The sequence below is a fragment of the Bos javanicus genome, chromosome 15, assembly GCF_032452875.1.
Source record: "Bos javanicus breed banteng chromosome 15, ARS-OSU_banteng_1.0, whole genome shotgun sequence".
Taxonomy (NCBI): Eukaryota; Metazoa; Chordata; class Mammalia; order Artiodactyla; family Bovidae; genus Bos; species Bos javanicus.
In genome coordinates this window covers 61903725-61923902 of record NC_083882.1, presented here as the reverse complement: position 1 = coordinate 61923902, position 20178 = coordinate 61903725, and the positions used below count along the sequence as shown (strand labels likewise).

At 38.2% G+C, this 20178-nt stretch overlaps 1 protein-coding gene across 4 annotated transcripts in view; it reads left to right on the top strand.

Moving 5' to 3' along the window:
* The window catches only part of DCDC1 (doublecortin domain containing 1), a 469884-nt gene that overhangs the window by 432795 nt on the left and 16911 nt on the right, over nt 1–20178 (top strand). For all 4 annotated transcript variants that reach the window (XM_061381012.1, XM_061381013.1, XM_061381011.1 and 1 more), the window contains 7 exons: nt 3694–3879; nt 5934–6137; nt 7433–7634; nt 10645–10797; nt 11514–11615; nt 17507–17643; nt 18887–19066. In XM_061381012.1, coding sequence (XP_061236996.1) covers nt 3694–3879; nt 5934–6137; nt 7433–7634; nt 10645–10797; nt 11514–11615; nt 17507–17643; nt 18887–19066 — 1164 coding nt within the window. The remainder of the gene's footprint in view (nt 1–3693; nt 3880–5933; nt 6138–7432; nt 7635–10644; nt 10798–11513; nt 11616–17506; nt 17644–18886; nt 19067–20178) is intronic.

Below are 20178 nucleotides of genomic sequence, written 5' to 3'. Positions count from 1 at the left end.
GAGATTTTATAGAGGAAAAATATCAGGCACACCAGTTGCTTGGTATTCTGTATATAGAGCCAGCTGTTGACTTGCTCAACTTCTAAACTCCGTTTGCATCCTGTAGACACAGCCTAACCTCGGGCGCTACCCCCACGTATTTCAGTTTTCCTTTCCAGCAGCAGTTTAAAGCCTGTATTAAGCTTGAATGAATCAACCAAAACTTCAGTTTACATTGTGTATGTGCACCATTGTCAAAGTAAAATAATTTGGGGAACATAAAAATAGTGAGCAGCCCCACAGTCATGGGAATTGATGTCTTAATGATTGAAAATACATTTTCTGGATGCTTTCAATGGGCTTCTTTAGTGTAATAAGGAATATCATTGGCACACGATTTATCAAGAAGTTCATGTTTTTCTGTACAAATTATTCTGTGTGAGTATTCATTGAATTCCATCTGAGAGGAAATATGTTAATTTTCTGCCCCCAAGTCATTTGTAGGAAAATGGAAATCAGATGTGCATATAGAGAAATTCATAGTGGAACTTAAGAACTGTATCTTCAAAAGTATCACCTAAATGTTGGCTTTGAATTAAAGTAATGTTCAGTATTTAAATAGAGTAGATAAATATGACAAAAGCAAAAAAGCCAAAAACTTGTAATCAGAAGTCACAGTTTTATGTTTCAGCTCTGCCACATACTACTTGGGTATCCTTGAATTAAAAACTTCCCTCTCTGAGCTTTTGTTTTCTCATCTGTAAATTGAGAATGATGCTATTAACTCTGGCTGTACTTAACTTTTAGCCTTGGGACGTGCTTAGTCATGTCTGACTCTTTGCAACCCCATGGATTGTAGCCCAGTTCCTCTGTCCATGGGGATTCTCCAGGTAAGAACACTGGAGTGGGTTGCCATGCCCTCCTCCAGGGGATCTTCCCAACCCAGGGATTGAATACAGGTCTCCCGCACTGCAGGCGGATTCCTTACAATTTGAGCCACCAGGGAAGTCCTAGCCTTGTGAGGAACAAAGCAAATTAGAGAGTGCACTTTAAAATATTCATACATATTTCAAAGTAGAGAGACTAATTCAATGACTTCTCATGTACCTATCATCCAAATTCAACTATTATCAATGTTTTACAATGTTTACAAATCCTAGACATGATATCATGTCTCCTAAATATTTGATCCTGCACCTATAAAAATTTGAATGTTTTCTTACGATTATAATCATTATGCCATTGTCACATCTAACAAAATTAATGATAATTTTTTTGACCTCCAGGGCTTCCCTGGTGGCTCAGATGGTAAAGAATCCACCTTCAATGTGGGAGACTTGGGTTAGATCCCTGGGTTGGGACGATCCACTGGAGAGGGGAAAGGCTACCCATTCCAGTATTCTGGCCTGGAGAATTCCATGGACAGAGGAGCCTGGCAGGTTACAGTCCATGGGGTTGCAAAGAGTTGGACATGACTGAGTGACTTTCACTTTCGCTTTTTAAAAGTTTTTTGACCTCCTAATGGCCTGTTAATAATGAAATTTCCCAGTTTCTCCTAAACATTCTTCTTATGGTTAGTTGGAGTCAGGATTCAAACAAAATCCCTATGTGCTACTAGTTGCAGAATCCATCCTATAGAAGACTTCCTCTTGTTTGGATTTGTCAATTCACTTCCTGTGGCATCCTTTAACCTGTTTCTCTGGCTCCCATAACTCCTATAAAAGAGATTTAACACTGCAGTTTAATTATATTTATATTCAGCTCTTTTTTGGCCATGAATCTTCATAGGTTTTACTGTGTGTTTCATATTTATCACTTATGCAGGCACACGGTGTGGATTTTCCATTTTTAATGGTAATGGTTATCCATGGGTTCAGGTGATTACAACCTAATCTCACATCAAAGAACAATTCCCAGTGACTTTTTATTTAGTGTTGCCTTTCTGTGATCATTGCCTAAATCAATAGTTTCATTAGAAGTTTCAAGAGGGTCAATTTTGTTTAATTCTATCACTTTTCCCAACATATATTAGCTGAATTTTTCATGTAAGGAAGAACTTTACCTCTTCAGCTAGGTATTTGACTGCCTAGAATTATGGTTTGTAAAGCATGGTAGGATAAATGTTCGTTCTGTATAACTTACCTATTAGAATAGTATAGCAAATCACCTAAAATGTTAGTGGCTTAACTATTTTGTACCCTGAGTCAACAGTTTGGGCTGGGTTTAAGTGGGCAGTTCTGCTGGTCTTTGTACACAGTCACTAATTTGACTGTAGTTACTTGGTCATATACCAGTAGTTTGGCGGTTCTAGGGTGCCTGAATGGTCAAATTACATGACTGGTGTTTGACAGGCTGTCAGCTGGGGGGCCTTGGTTCTCCTCAATGCTCCTTTTGTTCCCCAATCAGGAACTAAACCTGGGCCCTCCACAGTGAGAGTGCAGTGTCCTAACCACTGGACTGCCAGGGAGTTCCCTCCTCAAGACTTCTCAAGTAGGCTAGCTCAGGGGAGCTCACGTTATGGTCTCAGGCTTCCAAGTGCAGCCGAAAGGAAACAAGCTCCAGGGCGCAGGCACTTCTTATGCATCCGCCTGCATCACATTTGCTGATGCAACAGCAGCCAAAGCAAGTCATGTGGCCTTGCCCAGATTCAAAGGAAAGAGGGAAGGAGAAAGAAACTGTTTCTTGATTGGAGGAGCAGCAAAATGACATTTCAAAAGGACATACAAGCGAGAATAGAATGGTTATATTATGGCCATCTTTGCAAATAATCTTCTGCACTTTCTAAAAGCCGATTTCAGAATTGTAAATTGGTGCATTTTCTTCCAATGGACTCCAATAAGTAGTGGTTTTGTTTTTATTTGTTGCCTTTTTTTTTTTTACTTATATTTTTTACATCATTATGAACTCATGGGATTTTACATATTCAAACATATTTGAAGTTTTTCAGTTGTCATTTTATTTTGCCCCCAAATTGCCCCACTTTGAGCCAGTGGAATGTCTATCGTAGTGGCTCCTGTATCTTTTTTGACGTAATACCTTTACTTTGAGATGGCTTCTTTTTTTCTGGGTACTACAAGAAATCCTTGCTTGTCTAGTATACAGTAAGTCCCCTACATACGAGTGAGTTCTGTTTCAAGAGCACATTCATAAGCCCAATTTGTTCATAAGTCCAACAAATTAGCCTAGGTACCCAGCTAACACAATCAGCTATATATTATTATACTGTAACAGATTTATAATACTTTTTACACAAATAATACATGAAAAACAAACACAAAAAACAAAGGAAACATTTTTAATCTTACAGTTCAGTACCTTGAAAAGTACAGAAGTACAGTACAACAGCTGCCATACAGGGACATGTTCATACCTTTGAAAGTTTGCAACTTGAAGGTTCATATGTAGAGGACTTGCTGTATATTCTGTCCCAAATGTGGAATGGGCCATTCCTCCAAGAAACTCTGATTCTGAATACAAGTTATACTCATTGATGTTGAACTGTCATCGGCTCCGGGCTTTTTCAATCAACAGTGTTTGGAAATAATGTGGTTTTTAAAAATATAATAATTAGGGAGTGAAATAATGTGCTCGTGTTGTGATTTCAAATTAGCATTTGGGGATTATAACAGTGCTTTATTTGTATGGCAAAGTATTCTACAAAATGCTATCATAATTTACATGCGTCCAAATCAAAACATCTTTATCCTTTTCCAGGGATACTATTACCTCTCACCCAGTGGAAAGAAGAAAACGATGCTCTGTTTGGCGTGTGGACGATCCGTGAGAGCAGAGAAAGGACTGAAACAGTTGCTTCCAGGGCTCCCATTCCTCTGTGCCTCGGCCTCCAAGACCCAGAAGCCCTTCTCACATGGGCCTTTCAAGGTCATGGATGTGGCCACGGTGTGTAATGATCCGAGCTCTGCTAATACGTGTGTGGCGTGACTCTGGAAACTTTGATGCATTCATTATTTGCCTTCACTCAAGCTCATCTCCACTCATCCAATTCATCTTTTACTGATGCACCTTTACCATTCCACCTGCATTGATTTCCTTTTCCCCGTTGTAACTTAAAATACATTGTCTGTTAATAGTTCGATACACACTCTGAAGTTAATTGGGCACTTCTGAGGCTTTAATCATGCACTGACACCTTGCACTACTCTCTGTGTTGCTTTCAGACGAGAAAGTAGCTGCAAATCTTTACTTAGTGGAGCAGCTTTTTGCCTCCATCACGGGGTAAACTCCTTTTTTACTAGTATAGAACATTTCAGGGCTCATTTGATGTGTTGTTGTTAATGGCTCTTCAGGTTGGATGCCTGAATTCATGCATTCGTGTCTGATACTAATCACATCATGGAGAAAAAAGGCTCTACTGCTTTCCTGGTTTCTTAATTTAAGGTGGCACCATTCAATTGGGAGATTGGGATTGATATATATGCACTACTATGTATAGAATAGATAAATAGTGAAAACCTACTGTATAGCACAGGGAACTCTACTCAGTGCTCTATGGTGACCAAAATAGGAAGGAATTACAAAACAGAGGGAATATATGTCTACGTATGGCTGATTCACTTTGTTGTACAGCAGAAAGTAACACCACACTGCAAACTAACAAGTAAAATTTTTTACAAAAAAACTCAAAGGCAAAGCCTTAGAACATGATACTGAAAGTGACAATTTGGCATTAATAAACATTTTTATTTTAAAGAGTTAAAAAAAAAAAAACATGCTTCCCTTGTCAAGACCTATCCCTCTGAAGTACTTGTGAATGTGAGTTCTTTTCTAGTTCTTTTCTTTCTTCTTCATTCTGGAACCTTGTTTAAAATCTGTATTTTCAGAGTGTTTTCAAAACCTCACTAGTTTACAACAACATTATACAGTCCTTAATCAAAATGATTCCTGTCATAGCTTTTTTATGTGTATTTCATTCTGGTCTCCATATCAGTTTTCCATATATGCTTTCTTCTCTTTCAATGCCATCAATCTTGTTTTTTTTTTTCTTTTTAGTTAATTAATTTTTAGTTAATTTTTAGTTAATTAAATAGTTAATTAAAATAAAATGATATATCAAAAAAAATTTAAATGACACCTTTTAAAAAATCCTTTCTTTCAAGTTTAGAAGCAAGAACTAAAGAGAAACTTACACACCTATATAAAAAGGAGCAATTCTTTATGGGTAGGAACCTTCCTCCTGGTCTGCTCTTCAGGCTGGCCCAACTTGTTCCCAGATCGCTGTCCTCTCTGCCCTAAACCTAACACAGTTATAATAGACACCAACTGAAGCCTCAGTAACTCTGAAGGAGAAGGGGAGTCAGTCCTCCGGGAAAGCCTGCAGGCATTTGGCTTTGCTGAGGTGATAATGAGGTGGTGTTAAGGAGGTGGGGGGTGGGTGAGCTGATTGAAAAGAATCCCCAGTGTTACACCATCTCAGACACAGCTTGACTAAGGATGAACAGGGAAGGTGAAGTGTGGTGTTCACCACACTGATTGCCACGTGGTTAAGGCTACGCTCATTTCCCTCCCCATATGTCAATGTCTGCCACCCTAGATGACGTCATCCTAGAGTTAAAGGTTCAGAGAATACCTTTAGTCCTACTTTCCATTGCTTCAACCCAAGGCTCTCTCTGGCCCTGGCATCCTTCTTCTCCACCTCATGTCCAGGGGAAGGCAAAGTAGAAAACAGGAGAAGGCCAGAAACCCAAGCCAGAGTCCCAAAGTCACCTAGAGACTCAGTGACAGGGCTGGGAGGAGAACCAAGGAGTTTGGACCTAATGTCCTTCTGACTACAGCATCAAATACCTATAGCATATGAAGTGAGCATTTCACAATTTAGATGTCACATACGTGTACAAACACATATTAAATTAAAAGGTTGAAGTATAACAAAATAAAACTAAAAAGGAAAAAAGTTTGAGTCAATCTATGTTGTTTTTCTTTAAAAAAAAAATCAGACTGATTTATCTTCTCATGAGGCTGAAAACACTTTGAGTTATTATGAAGAACATCTATTATCTTTACGGATGAAGACCTGCACGCAAGTTGTATCTCATTGTGGCATGGCAGTTACGAACCAGAAGGCAGTGAAAATAATTGCATACAAAAATGGAGACGGATATCGAAATGGAAAGTTAATTGTGGCTGGAACATTCCCCATGGTAAGTGGCTATCACTTAAATGTTTCTCGCATCCTTAGAGGCAGTGATAATGGTGATTCTTCTGACAAGAAAAAAAAAGCAGTGGGATTGAGTGAGAAATATCCCAGACCAGTTTTACCCATTTAAGCTGATGAGATCAAGATCTCTGTTTTCTTAAAGACGTTCTTTTTGATTGTATTTCTTTGGCTATAGACTTAGAAAAATGCGAAAACAGAATACAGGTTTCAGATTGGCTCCAGAGCAAAGAAGGGTAAAAAAAAAAAAAAGCAAGGGGAAGGCAAAGCTACCAGAATTTCTTTACCCTTGTGACAGACAGAAAGCCTTTTCTTCCTTCCTTCCTTTCCCACTTCAAGTTGTACGTCATCTGAATATTCTGAGATCCCCCCTCATTTATCATCTGGAGAAGCTGAGCACTTGCTCGGTGACAGGGTTATTTTCAGATTGGAGAAGCAGGAGTTGTGCTAGGAGGGAATATGTGGCTTCTGTCTTAGAGGCTATTCCCCACTGGGGAGGAAGGAGCATTCCTGGGGTCCAAACACAGCTTTGTCCTTCAGTTGCTTGGTAATGGTCTTATGTCTGTAGGTTCTGGCCAATACCTTTATCAATGTATTTTATATGCAACGTTAAATATGTTGGGGAGTTACCCTGGAGACTTCTTTGCAAATATTCACACACACACACACACACACACACACACAATTATTCACTCACCCCTTTGATTGAGTCTGAAGAGATTTTTTAAATTAAAATATTGGTGGTCAATGGTCTAGGCAAAGGACAAAAGTTACCAGCTCCAAATTCCACCCTGGGACCGTGGCTTTTGTGGTCTTGGGCAAAAATGTTAACCTTTCAGCCCAATTTCCCATCTGCCAAATGGAAGTAATAATGTGTCAGTTCTTGGTTTGAAAGTCAATGACTCATTTATTTTAAAGCAGCTCATCTGAAGTGTTGGAATAATTTTATTCACTATAAAGCAACATGGTTGAAAGTCAATTTCTAGGTTAACATTTCTTAGGAAATAAATACTTCTGATGATACAATGTATTAACACACATCAGCTGCTGTGTTCAATTTTTGGAGCTAAGAATTTTCACAGCTGGACTGGACTAATTTGTGAGATTACATAGGACAATCTAATATCAAAAACCATCTCTAATCAAAGATCAAGTTGGTAGTTATTGCTTTCTATTTTCTCAAATTAAAGAATTTTCTCAGAATTCTAAAATAACACTCTGCCTGATTATCCCCAGTTCTACCACTGTTTCCTCTCAGTTCCTTATAGTCTGTGTTTTTAGCTGCTTACAGAATGCACAGAACAACTCGGTCTGGCCAGAGCAGCCTCCAAAATATACACCAAAGACGGAACCACCATAAGTTCCTTGCGCAATTTGGTTTTATGGGCTCTGGATGAATCTCGTATTCAGAGAGATTCTGAGGAACCAAAGGAAGAGGCAGACACTGTTGGAACTGAAGAGACACCTGTTAAAAGTATGAAAGGTTGGTTACATGCTACGGAATTTAGCTGATTCTACTTATGTTTGGTCATATGAAAGTTATATGTACTTATTTCATTCAGTCACTCCTTTGAGAATTAAAAAAAATTACAGGAAGATACTCTTCTATGAAATTCTCATATCATTTTTACCTTGCAGAATACTAAAGAAAAAAATTTTTAATGCAAATTGGGTCTCAGAACCAAGACAGTAACCAAATTTCCTGGTGTTTATAAAATATGTTTGACAGTTTGGCTACTTTGTGCAACATGAGCAGGTTCTGTTTTTCTTTTTTTAATTTTATAATTTTAAAAAAAATTTATTTTTAATTGGAGGATAATTGCTTTATAGTGTCATATTGGTTTCTGCCATACAACAACGTGAATCTGCTGTAAGTGGTTCAGTTCTTAAATTCAGAATCAAAACCAGCTGGACACCACTTAAGAAAGTTGGATTAGATCAGAGCAAATCTCTACCCACGATTAGGAGAGAAAGTGTCCTCTCTACGCCTGCTGTCCTCTGACTCCTCTTGCCTGCCTCTGCCCATCTCCCCTGCTCTTAGAAACTCCCAGCTCCTAGAACGTCGTGTTATACTTACCTGTTTACATCTTTATGTGTCTCGCTAGACTGTGTGCGACTTGAAGGCAGGGCCTTCAATATCATTATAAAATCATTAGAAAAAAATATTGGTCTCTGCCCTCAGTTCCTGGCACTGAACTCCCCAAATTTGTGCATTTTCCTAGGTGGTAAAGAGCACTTGTGTCCTCTTTTGTTCTAATTACTGACACAGTTCTCCAAACTTCTTTGGAGTTTCCTGGGTGCTAGCAGTGTCTTTGATTCTAATGAGATGAGTCCTGGTGGACTCTGGATGGGGGCTGGTCACCGGAAAGTCCAAGCCGTGCTTAGAAACTTGGAATTGTCCATCCTGTTCCCTATTCTTCAGAGAGGGACAGGAAGTGGAGTTATGCTGAATCATGCCTACATGACTCGTTGTTAGTTCCACTTCTAGTCGCTCTCTGAAGTCTCCATGAAAACCCCCAAAGTACAGGGTGCAGAGAGCTTCTGGTCTGGTGACCACATGGAGGTGCGTGGCAAGCGGAGTGTCAGAGAGAACATGGAGTCTTCCTCACCCGATGCCTCTCTTTCATCTGGATGTTTTATCTGTACCCTTTATCATATCCTTTTATAATAAATGCGCAAACAGTAAGTAAACGGTTTTCTTGAATTCTGTGAGCTGCTCTAGCAAATTAAGTGAACCCGAGGAGGGTGTCATGGGAACGTCCAATTTATTGTCAATCAGTCAGAAGCACAGGTCTGGACATCTGAAACGGGTGAGCAGGGAGCAGTGTTGTGAGACTGCACCCTTAACCTGTGAGATCTGACCTTATCTCCAGGTAGGTAGTGTCAGAATTGAGTTAAATTGTAGGACATTCTGCTAGTGTTTCACAGGTGGTTGGTGTGGGGAAAAAAATTCCCCATGTCTGATGTCAGAAGCACTATGAATGTGATAGTATGAGAATAAAGAAGAGACACATAGGCGGGAGAGTGGGGTTTCCTTACTTAATCCCACACACAATAATGGTAACTAACATCATTAAATTGGCAGAGCATCAACCAAGCATTGATCTAAATGATATAGATTCATATGTATATGTATTCATAATCATATATACTCTTAGGAATACACATTCATATTTATGTGAACATTTAATGCCTAGCTGATCACTAAAGCATATAGTTCTGCCTTTATTTGGCACATGGAACATCTGATCTCCAGGTTCTGGAAGATTTAAATTTCGAACATTCTTCTTTCAAATTCTTATATAAAACCTGGTTGGAAGTAATGTGATTTCGAGCAGGTCTACCAAAAGGGTATGACCATCCCTTCCCCTCATATTCTAAAGGTTATCCTTGAATCATGCAGGTGCATTAGATTAGCTGGCCGTCCCCTTTACTGAATCATAACTTGGAGTTATGCCATCAGTTTGCATTGAGGAAGTTAAAAGAAACAGACATCAGTCAAAAACTCAGTATCAGGCTTACTATTAATATAAAGGTGATGGTTAAGGTCACTGGCTCTGGAGGTAGATGGCCTGGATTCTAATTCTGATTCTGCCCCCACCTGGCTATGTGATGAAGTCTCAGTTATTGTGCAGAAGAGAAATGAACCTACTTCAGAGTATCATTTTGACAATTGCATGAGATAATGTAGGTAGAGGTCTTAGTGAAATGCCCAGTACATAGTAAATTCTCAGCTTGTGTTAATTTGTATAGTAGGATACTATTAGCTGAATGACAAATAACCCCTTTATGAAGATCCTGAAGTGTTTCTCTCAAATCTCAGGACCTGGAAAAGTGTATCTTGAGGAATTCATCTCTCTCTGTCAGCCATTCATATCTTGAAATGGTGTTCTCCTCTTTGCTTTAGCCACAAGGATGCTCAGAGCCCAAACAGTGCTTTATCTCCAGCAAAGAAAACAATGTGGCATTCATGTCTAGTATCGTGGTGATAATAAAAATATTATCTAGAAATTTTGGATGCTTGCACAATTAAATAGACTAATATTTTCTAAGCACTTCCCTTTTTAAAATCTTCCCAACAGCAGAATGAGATAGGTACTATTAATCATTTAATTGATGAATTCTCTGAAGCCCCTTATTTTTGGCTTCGGTCAATTCCTATACTCCTTTCTCCCTTTCCTTGCTTTTTTCTATCTCTTTACTTTACCCTATTTCAGAGTAGATATTTGGGTAAGCTATCTCTTATTTTTTTCATAACTGGATACAGGGTAAGAAAGGAATTAAGATGTATATTTACAATAAAATTAGTTTAAATTATTTACTTGCATTGAAGTTTCTGATCAAAATTTATGTATTTGCATCTGGTTTTGGCGTTAACCTGCTTAAATCAAGTCATTAATGAAGAATGAAATATTTTGAAAAAACAAATGATTCAGCAAGCAAATTTATTCATTATTCATTGAACAATGGCAAATGTGTCATTTGTTTCCCAGGAAACTCAAGAATGAAAGTGAAAACCAAATCATCTCCGAAGTCTGTGACCTCTGATAGTTTGGATGATATAGATACGTCTTTGCTCACCCGCATCCTCAGAAATCCTATTGCCATCTGGGTATCTTGTGGTGAACCATTTCTGTCTCCAAATGGTCAGTGTTTTGGTTTTGCTTTCTTTCAAGCAAGTGCATGAAGGGAGAGAGAAATTTTTTGTCACCATAAGAAAATGAATTAAACGTGTACAATGTCAACCTAATTACATCACATCTATGCAAAGAACAGGCGGTTCATCAATTAACATGTGCACAAGGATAGCTGTACTCTTATATTTGCACAATTGCCTATTTTTTTCTTACTGGAATGGAGTATTCTGCATAGAAAATGTCTAATTTAGTTGATAAAGAGATTCTTGGTCTATAAGACTGAGAATAATGGTATACATTAGAAAATAACAAATGAGTTTAATTCACACTGAAGACGACCTGTCTGCACATTTTCATTTTTAAGAATTGCACCCTTTAGGCAGTAGGTGGATGTTTAAAAAATGAATGGTTCCAAGCCAGGCTTTCATCACCTCCAAATAGTTTGTGGAAGTAGAAAATGAAATATGGCTATTGCATATGGTAAATCTATATAATAAAACAACACTGTTCTTCTTTTCCCCCTGCATTCCATAAAAAAATGCCTTAAGCCCTGTCATCTTTCAGATGAGGTTTCTTTTAATGACCCTTACCTTTTAATTACTTATTTCTAATTGAATCTATTTCTTGAAGCAGAAACTTCTTTTTATAAATTATTGGCTTGCATGATAAATTATTGTTGATAAAAAGAATGCAAAATAAAACATCATGTGTTTTTATTATTCTAGCTTTGAAGAAAGCAGAAAAAATAGAAAGACAGAACTGGCTTAAAAAGGACAAAATTTTGGCTGATCTAGATGTCATGAAACACAAAATGAGACAGTTAAAAGGTCAGTAAGAACGAAATCAAGTATCACCACGGTTAAGTGTAGTCTCAATTTTCTGGTAGTTTTTTTTCTACCATTAGATACCAGATGTTTAACTGAATATTTTATATTACAAAAATCACTTGAGAGAGTCTAAAATTTAATAATATATCTTCTCAGTACTGACTTTTATACTTGTAAATTTTATATTAATATGAATATCACATGATTTATATAGATGCATTTTTAAAATTTGGAGGATGTGTGGATCCTGTAACCAGCTTACTGATTTTGAAACAATTCCTGAACTGACATTTTGTGGACTTTGGAATTAGTCATTAACAAAGCTTTCTGTTATTTCTTGAGTATTTCTTGGGAAGAAGTTTTGTTAAATTAATCTGAATAAGGACTGAATCTAAGTTCTTCCAAAATTAGTGTCTTTATCTCAGAAGGGCTCTCTCTCGTTATGCAGCGTAAGGTATGTTATTCAGAGACAAAGTGATAAATTGACACTATTAGTCTTCTTCTTTCATCCTTTTTGTCACAGAATTTAAGTTTCTGATCTTATATTGTTCCCAGTGCTTGAGACACTAAATGATTCTTTGAGGATGAAAGTGCATTATGGACTTAGTCTGAGAAGGAATCCCTTTCAGGCTCTGTTACTGCCATAGCAGGATTTCAGCTCCTGAGTATTTGTACTGTCTGGTGTCAGAAACACATGAACCTGACGTCAATAAATGAGACAATTAGTTCTAAGTGCCCTAGACAGCACTCTGGGTTGAAAGGGCTGTTTTTCAGTTTTTACCGAAAGAATTATTGCATCTAATTGAGAAGCATCTATTTCTATTGCTAACCTCTACTACTCTAACTTCTAGATATCTTCATTTGAAGGTACCATGGACACGTCTATGATAACTAAAGTTGCCATATCCCCATGTGATGACCATGTTGTTGTTTAGTCACTAACTTGTGACCCCATGACTGTAGCCTGCCAGCCTCCTCTGTCCATGGGAATTTCCAGGCAAGAATACTTGAGTGGCTTGCCATTTCCTTCTCCCGCAAATCTTCCTGACCCAGGGATTGAACCTGCATCTTCTGCATTGGCAGGTGGATTATTTACCACTGAGCCACCTGGGAAGTTATCTTATCACTATTTTATTTCATATCATATTATATATAACACCAGTGCCTCCTTTATTTCTTCTATATACATTGCCACAATCCACTGAGGTATTCCAGCTCAAGGACCTGGGAGTCATCCTTGGCATTTCCCTCTCTTACTATCTTTAAGCAAATATCCTTAAGTCTTATTGTTTTGAATGTGTTATTTTCAAATGAGTTCTACTGGCCTTATTTCCTACTATCATTATCCAAGTTCAAGCTATTGTTGCCTATTCCTTGGGTTACTGGACCAGCTTTCTAACTGATCTCCCTGCCTCCCAACTTGATAGTGGTATCCATCCTATGCATAAAGGTGACATTCTGGACCTGGAGTGATAATGCAGAAAGGCAAAGGGGTTACACTATTCCAGGCATAAAACCTTTCAAAGTTCCTCATTATCTTTATGGCAAAAGTGAAAGTCCTTAATATTGTCCTTCATGATCTGGTTCTCTGGAAACTTCTTCCTCCCCTTATTCATTCCACTCCACCCATGTGGAGTTTTTTTTTTTTTTTTTCAGTCCCCTAGACTTATAGGTGGGGAAGGCAATGGCACCCCACTCCAGGACTCTTGCCTGGAGAATCCCATGGACAGAGGATCCTGGTGGGCTGCAGTCCATGGGGTTGCTAAGAGTCGGACACGACTGAGCGACTTCACTTTCACTTTTCACTTTCAAGCACTGGAGAAGGAAATGGCAACCCACTCCAGTGTTCTTGCCTGGAGAATCCCATGGACAGAGGAGCCTGGTGGGCTGCCACCCATGGGGTTGCACAGAGTCAGACACAACTGAAGTGACTTAGCAGCAGCAGCAGACTTATATGCTTTCTTAACTCTGAACTTTTGATACAATTTAGTTTCCTTTTGACACAATTTAGTTCTCTCTCCTGCTTTTTTAGATCACTTCTCATTATTTACTTTTCAGCTTACTTTCCTAATATTCTAGGTCAGGAATAGTATGGTTTATCATATCCTGAACCTCCCATCTGATAGCCCGTATCATTTTATTACATACTGGATCATATGACTGTTTCTCCTATGTTATGTTATAAATTTTCCTATACCCTTATTTTTCCTCTGAGTAGTTGTGGAATTATTTAATTAAAGAATAACCGGAATTTCAACCACTTACCCCAATGAGTTTTCTAAGCTCTATTTTAATTTTTATCCAATTAAATCAATAGAAAGTAACGTTAAAAATAGTACCTGGCAGAGCTGCTTTTATTGAATTCTGATTTTATATTATGTCTTTAACTTTTATTATAATTCAGCATTAAAAAGACATTTTAAAATTCAGTTGGCATCATCTACAATATCACTGTTGAAAACAGTCTATTTGGTCAGATGGTGTCCATTATGGGGGAATCCATTAATGTAGTTTCTTTTAGATAAATCTTGTCTGTTACATTTTCTGCTGTTAAATGTAAATTCAGAATAGGTCTTATTAAAATACCTATTCAGAGGATGGTCTTTTCTATTAATAATTGTTGGGATTATGAGAATAAATAAGAACAAGTTTAAATTCAGTTAACTGCAGTCCCTGTTGGATTGTGAGCTTCTTGAGTATTGGAGGAAAGAGGAGGTTTGGAAGATATGAATAGTGATGAAATTGATTATATCTTACTATTGTTCAGTTCAGTTCAGTCGCTCAGTCGTGTCCGACTCTCTGCGACCCCATGAATTGCAGCACGCCAGGCCTCCCTGTCCATCACCAACCCCCGGAGTTCACTCAGACTCACATCCATCGAGTCAGTGATGCCATCCAGCAATCTCATCCTCTGTCGTCCCCTTCTCCTCCTGCCCCCAATCCCTCCCAGCATCAGAGTCTTTTCCAATGAGTCAACTCTTCACATGAGGTGGCCAAAGTACTGGAGTTTCAGCTTTAGCATCATTCTTACTATTGTAGCCATTGGTAAATGCAGCAAATGTTCACTGAGCATATACTGTACTAAGCTGATTTTACTTTCATTTGTAAGCATGATCTTTGCTAATATTAATCAAATACTAGTAATAACTTTGTACAATTTTTATGATTAAGTTATAGATGTCAAATATTTATACATGCTTAGCATAGAACAAATATTCAATAAATACTGAGAAGGCTGTCCATTTTCCCACTTAGGGTCTTAGAAACTGATAAACAAAACTGAGGGATGGCAGATCAGGCCAAAGTATCACCTTTGTTACATATAAAGGCAATGCTGGAACATTTTATTTAGTGTGAGAGCTAAATGGAACTGCTAACTAAATCCCAAGTGAGGTGGGCTAATCCTTTTAGGCATGTGTGGTGCTGAACAGAATGGGCCCTCCCGATGAAGAAGAGGCCTGAGGAGAGCTATTCACGTGAGACTGATAGTCAGAAAGAACAGCAAAGTACTCATGTGCTCTAATAGTTAGATTTGATTTCCCCAACTCCAGCATTCTTGCCTGGAGAATCCCACAGACAAAGGAGTCTGGTGGACTATGGTCCATGGGGTCACAAAGAGTCAGACATGACTGAAGTGACCTAGCACACAGCACACACACATGATTTGCCCCTCCCCAATCTCATGTAAATAAAATAGAAAATATGGAAAATATAACAAAAATAAAAAACAATTTATTGAGTCCATTTTTGGGGTTTCTATTTATTATTCTTACCTACATAAATAATAGTTTGCTATGAAAACCTTTCCCTAAACCCACACCTTTTGTGATAACGTTGCTGCTACTGCTGCTAAGTCGCTTCAGTCATGTTCGACTCTGTGGGACCCCATAGACGGCAGCCCACCAGGCTCTGCCATCCCCGGGATTCTCCAGGCAAGAACACTGGAGTGGGTTGCCATTTCCTTCTCCAATGCATGAAAGTGAAAAGTGAAGGTGAAGTCGCTCAGTCGTGTCCGACTCTTAGCGACCCCATGGACTGCAGCCCACCAGGCTCCTCCATCCATGGGATTTTCCAGGCAAGAGTACTGGAGTGGGGTGCCATTGCCTTCTCCGTGTGATGACATTATATCCTTTTAAAACATTATAAACCTCCAAAACATGCTGGTTAGAGGCACTGGCAAGTGCTTTCATTTTCTTAAGAACATTAGAAACAAGTTGACAAATACCAAATAATGCATAATGTTTTTTGCTGTTTCTTATGTTCAGATCCTGGCTCTCAACAGTGTAAATGATAAACTATCAGAGAACTGCCTTTAGTTAAGCAAAATTGTAGTGTTCAAAATGCATTACAAATAAAATATTTATTGAGATATTATCCATAAGAATTTATGTGTCCTAAATTAATGCTACCAGCACATTATGAATAGAGTCAGCTAAAAGCTATATTTAACATAAATTCGTGTTGTGCATTTTTCTGGCACCACTATGCTCTTCTCCCAAGCATGCTGGCTAATGGCCTTGTCACTGGAATTCATTGGCTGTTGACTCAATTATGTTTTCTTCACATCCATAAATTGCATATGAATGATAATAAGGTACATAGAGTTCTGATTTCCCTGAAAAGTCATTGCTGCCACGTATTTTTATTGCTGGATCTATTTTCACAAACTTGAGCTATAAAAGCACCAGTGCTTTATCCTTTACAAATACTGAGTTATTTCCAGAGGGCCATGTTCATAGTCAGGGTATGAAAACCTGCACGTTAAGACCCCCCTGGCGACAAAATTAGGACTTGACTTCATTTCAGTATTTCTATTATTTTATCCATCTAAGTGTTACTTTCTCAAAGAAGCCTTCCCTGACACAGCAGACTAGGTCAGAAAGGCCTGTTACATGATTTTTTACACACCCTGTACTTCAGGGGTGCAACACACTTACAATCAATTATTGGTGTAATCATTTCCTTGACATTTGGCTTCCTTTCCAAAGTGTAAGCCTTAGAGGCAAGGGCTTGGTCTCCTACATGTTTGTATTGGCACCATCTAGCACCATGTCTGACTCATAGCTGGTGTTCAGCATCAATTTCTAGAAGGGATATACCAGAGAAAACATTATTTGTACCTTAAAAAGTTGGGAGATCAACTTCTCTGAGTATGAGACTCAGTGCTGAGTATATCTTCAACCCAGAAAAAGGAAACAATTTAATAAGTGTGACCTTTAAACCTCTTTTATAATGATTGAAAGTCATCTAGCTGAAAGAATACATAAATACAAATCACCACACTTATTAACTTATGCCTGTGATTCTTTAGAATACAGTATTCTAATAAATATTTTCTCTTATTACAGCTTCTTAAGAGCGCAAAGGACACAGCAGAGGTGTCAGAAACTAATCGTGCTCGCGGGGTATTATTAGATAGGAAAAAAAAAGGCCTCCTGTCTCTTGGGTTAATATTATTTTAGAAATACTTAATCCCCAGGCTGCTAAGCTAATTGTGGGGGAAAGGCTTATTATTAGTGAAGAGAACAAAACATATGTTCCATGACTGGAAGAGATGATGGGCTATATAGGTCATGGATTCTATTTGACTAAATTACCACTGAACCATATCGTGGATGAGAGGCTGGGGCCAGTGTGGAAGTCAGCATGTTATCTTTCTTTTTTATCTGTACAGTGAGTATGCATATCCTGGCTATTTAAAGCCTCCAGCTCCCATATGAAGAACCATTGTTAGATCTTATTACCTTAGGCATCTTCGCTTTTATGATATATTTAGTATTTTAGCCTCTGCTCCCAAGTGGAATGATTTATGCATAGAAAGCCAAACCAATTTATTTGAAATCTGAACGCCTATCATCAGAAACAACATTTCTAGTGACTTCTTTCCCCAGGGCGGCGGGTAGCAGCATGTCAGCCAGCCACCATGGTTCCCAACAAAAGCCCTGTGCAGCTGGTGGTAGTGGAAGGAGGCTGGACTGAGCAGACTCAAGAGGAAATTAAACTCATGGATCTCATAAGACATACAGAGGTATGCTCTTTAGGACTCCAGACATTAAAGGCTCAGCCTCTTTTATAAGCTTTTAAAACTACAGTATTAAATTTTTTTACATTATGCTATTAATTTATTCTTAGCATCTGGTCGGTTATGACCACATAAGCATATGCCAAGCATTGAGTTGGCATTTGGAGAGTAGCTATCTAAGAGACAGCCAGCTCCTAGGAAAGTCTGTTTTGTTTGAATGGAGACCAGAAATTATGACCTTAGCAAAGAAGAGAAAAAGGCCCAGTGGATATGTACAAAGGTAATTATAATAAGTGTAGTCAAGTTGAGCCTTATGGCTTCATTGCTCATCACTCCTAAGGGTATGTCTCAATCTGTAAAAAGAGGAAGGAGCAAAATACTAATTGCAATGGAGACATTCGGAAGTGAGGAATTCAAAAAAGCAGTTTCAGTCCAGTTGATTAATCAGTCAGGATTGCCAGAAATAAAAAAGTCAAGACAAGAAAGGTCAGCGGTTGAGAGAGGGCTGGGGATAGAGACTGGAGAAAACTTTTTGCTTTGTAAAGTTTTTCATCAAAATGATGTGTTCTTATTTAATAGGGTTTCTCAAATCGTGAAATGTGTTCAATCTAAATCTTAGGCGTGTGCCCAAGTCAAGGTTACTAGAAAAAAAAGAAATTGACATTGCTAGAAATATGACTTCTTGCCAAGCTAAGAAGGATAAATCACTGACCAGGGAATGAATGCAAAGCATTGAACTAGGACATGCTTGAAGTAGGATGAAAAGCTGCCTGGCAGGGATCTGGCAGAGTATAAGGGTGGCTGCTGTATTTTAAAAGACAGAGAGTAAAGATTTAAACAACAGTCATGTACATTCCCTTAAGCGTTTCTTGGTTAAAGGAAATGATGTTGTGATTCTAATAAAAAACTCATTTGTTAGATGCAGAGAAATCACTCAGTAGGAGAAACACCATGCACAAATCCAAAAACACATCTCTATTCATTTCTCTAAATTATAAATGAAAGTTAAGTACTTTGCCAAAATAAGTGCCTTATTGTTACTACTCTAATGGCTATTATTGCCTATAGTGATTCACTGAAGCAAGGGGAATTACAGAAGAATCAGTGATAGGAGATGGTAATGTATTTCCTAAATTTTTTTCAACATAACGTACAATGATAAGATATTCCTGTCTTTCACACACACACACACACACACACTAAACAGACAGTTCTCTAACCATGGCACTCTCTGGACTTTTCTTAACAGGCACACCTTTCTGAAGTCCAAGAACTGCAATCCAGGAGAAATTCTCTCATTGCACCTAAATGTACAGCATTCAAGCAGAGCAACCTGTATAAACAGCCCAATGCAAAACGAGTATGGATTTACCTAAACGGAGGCAGACTTGAAGATGGCACTTATGCCTGGGGCAAAACTATTTCAGAGGTAAATTTAGTGTGAAAGGAGAATGTTTCATAAGGCTAGGTTCAAATGCCAACTCTGACATTTCTAGATTGTTAGATCAGGCAAATTATTTTCCCTCTCTAAACCTCATTTTCTCATCTGTAAAATGGGAGAGTAATACTTTCATCACAGGGTTGAGATGATGATTAAATGAATTTATGTGTATGAAAATCTGGAGTACAGCTCTGCGTGACGTAATGTGTGCACCAGAATGACACTTGGCTGGCAGAGAACAGTAACAGTTAAACCCTCTGCAGTCAAAGAGTAAAATCTAAACTTGAAAATAATTTAAAATAGTTTTCCTCTTCCATTTTAAGCCTCGTTCACAAAAGCGTGATTATCCTCTAGATATGTTCTCTGTGGGGAAAACCACAGTATTCACTAGAGGAAACCTATCATATTCTTGATGCCCAGAGTCTGAGAATTATGGCAGACTTTCCACTTTCCAAAAGTAAAAGACTAAGGAAAAGATGAGTAGCAGTTCATTTATTGTTTGCAATATCAGGATACAATTCTCAAATTTGATATTTTGTCTTCAGCTTTAAATAAAAACTTTAGGTACCTAGGAAATGGATTTTGGTAGAATTTCAAAAATTCTTATTTGTTGCAGTGATATCTTATAATACATTGTAAAAATGTTCTTATTATTATTTTGTGAAATGTTTTTTATAACTTTTTCTGGGATAAGAGGAAGTCACATAAGGATGAGATGTTGGTGGAGGATGGAGGAAAAGGCAAGACAGTGCAACAGATGAGCCTGGAGGAGTTCATGGAGGCTGCTGGGGCACCTAGAGTGTCAGGGGCGCTGCAGAAGGGCTGTGCCCCTCAAGGCTAGTGATTCAGAGTGTGATGGAGACAACCCTTCTTTGACAGGGACTTTGAATAAGAACTGTGAAAGCAATTACATCTCAGAAGTTGAAAACAGATTTGCTGTGCTTGAGAAAGAGAAAAATGCAGACAATACATTCAAAACTAGGAATGTAAGCAAAGGGACTTTATACACATGAAGAAAAAGAAAGTGATTTTTTTAAAAATGAATGAGAGCTTTTTCAGGAGAGAATATCCTAGAACAATTTCTATAAAAAAGCTGAAAC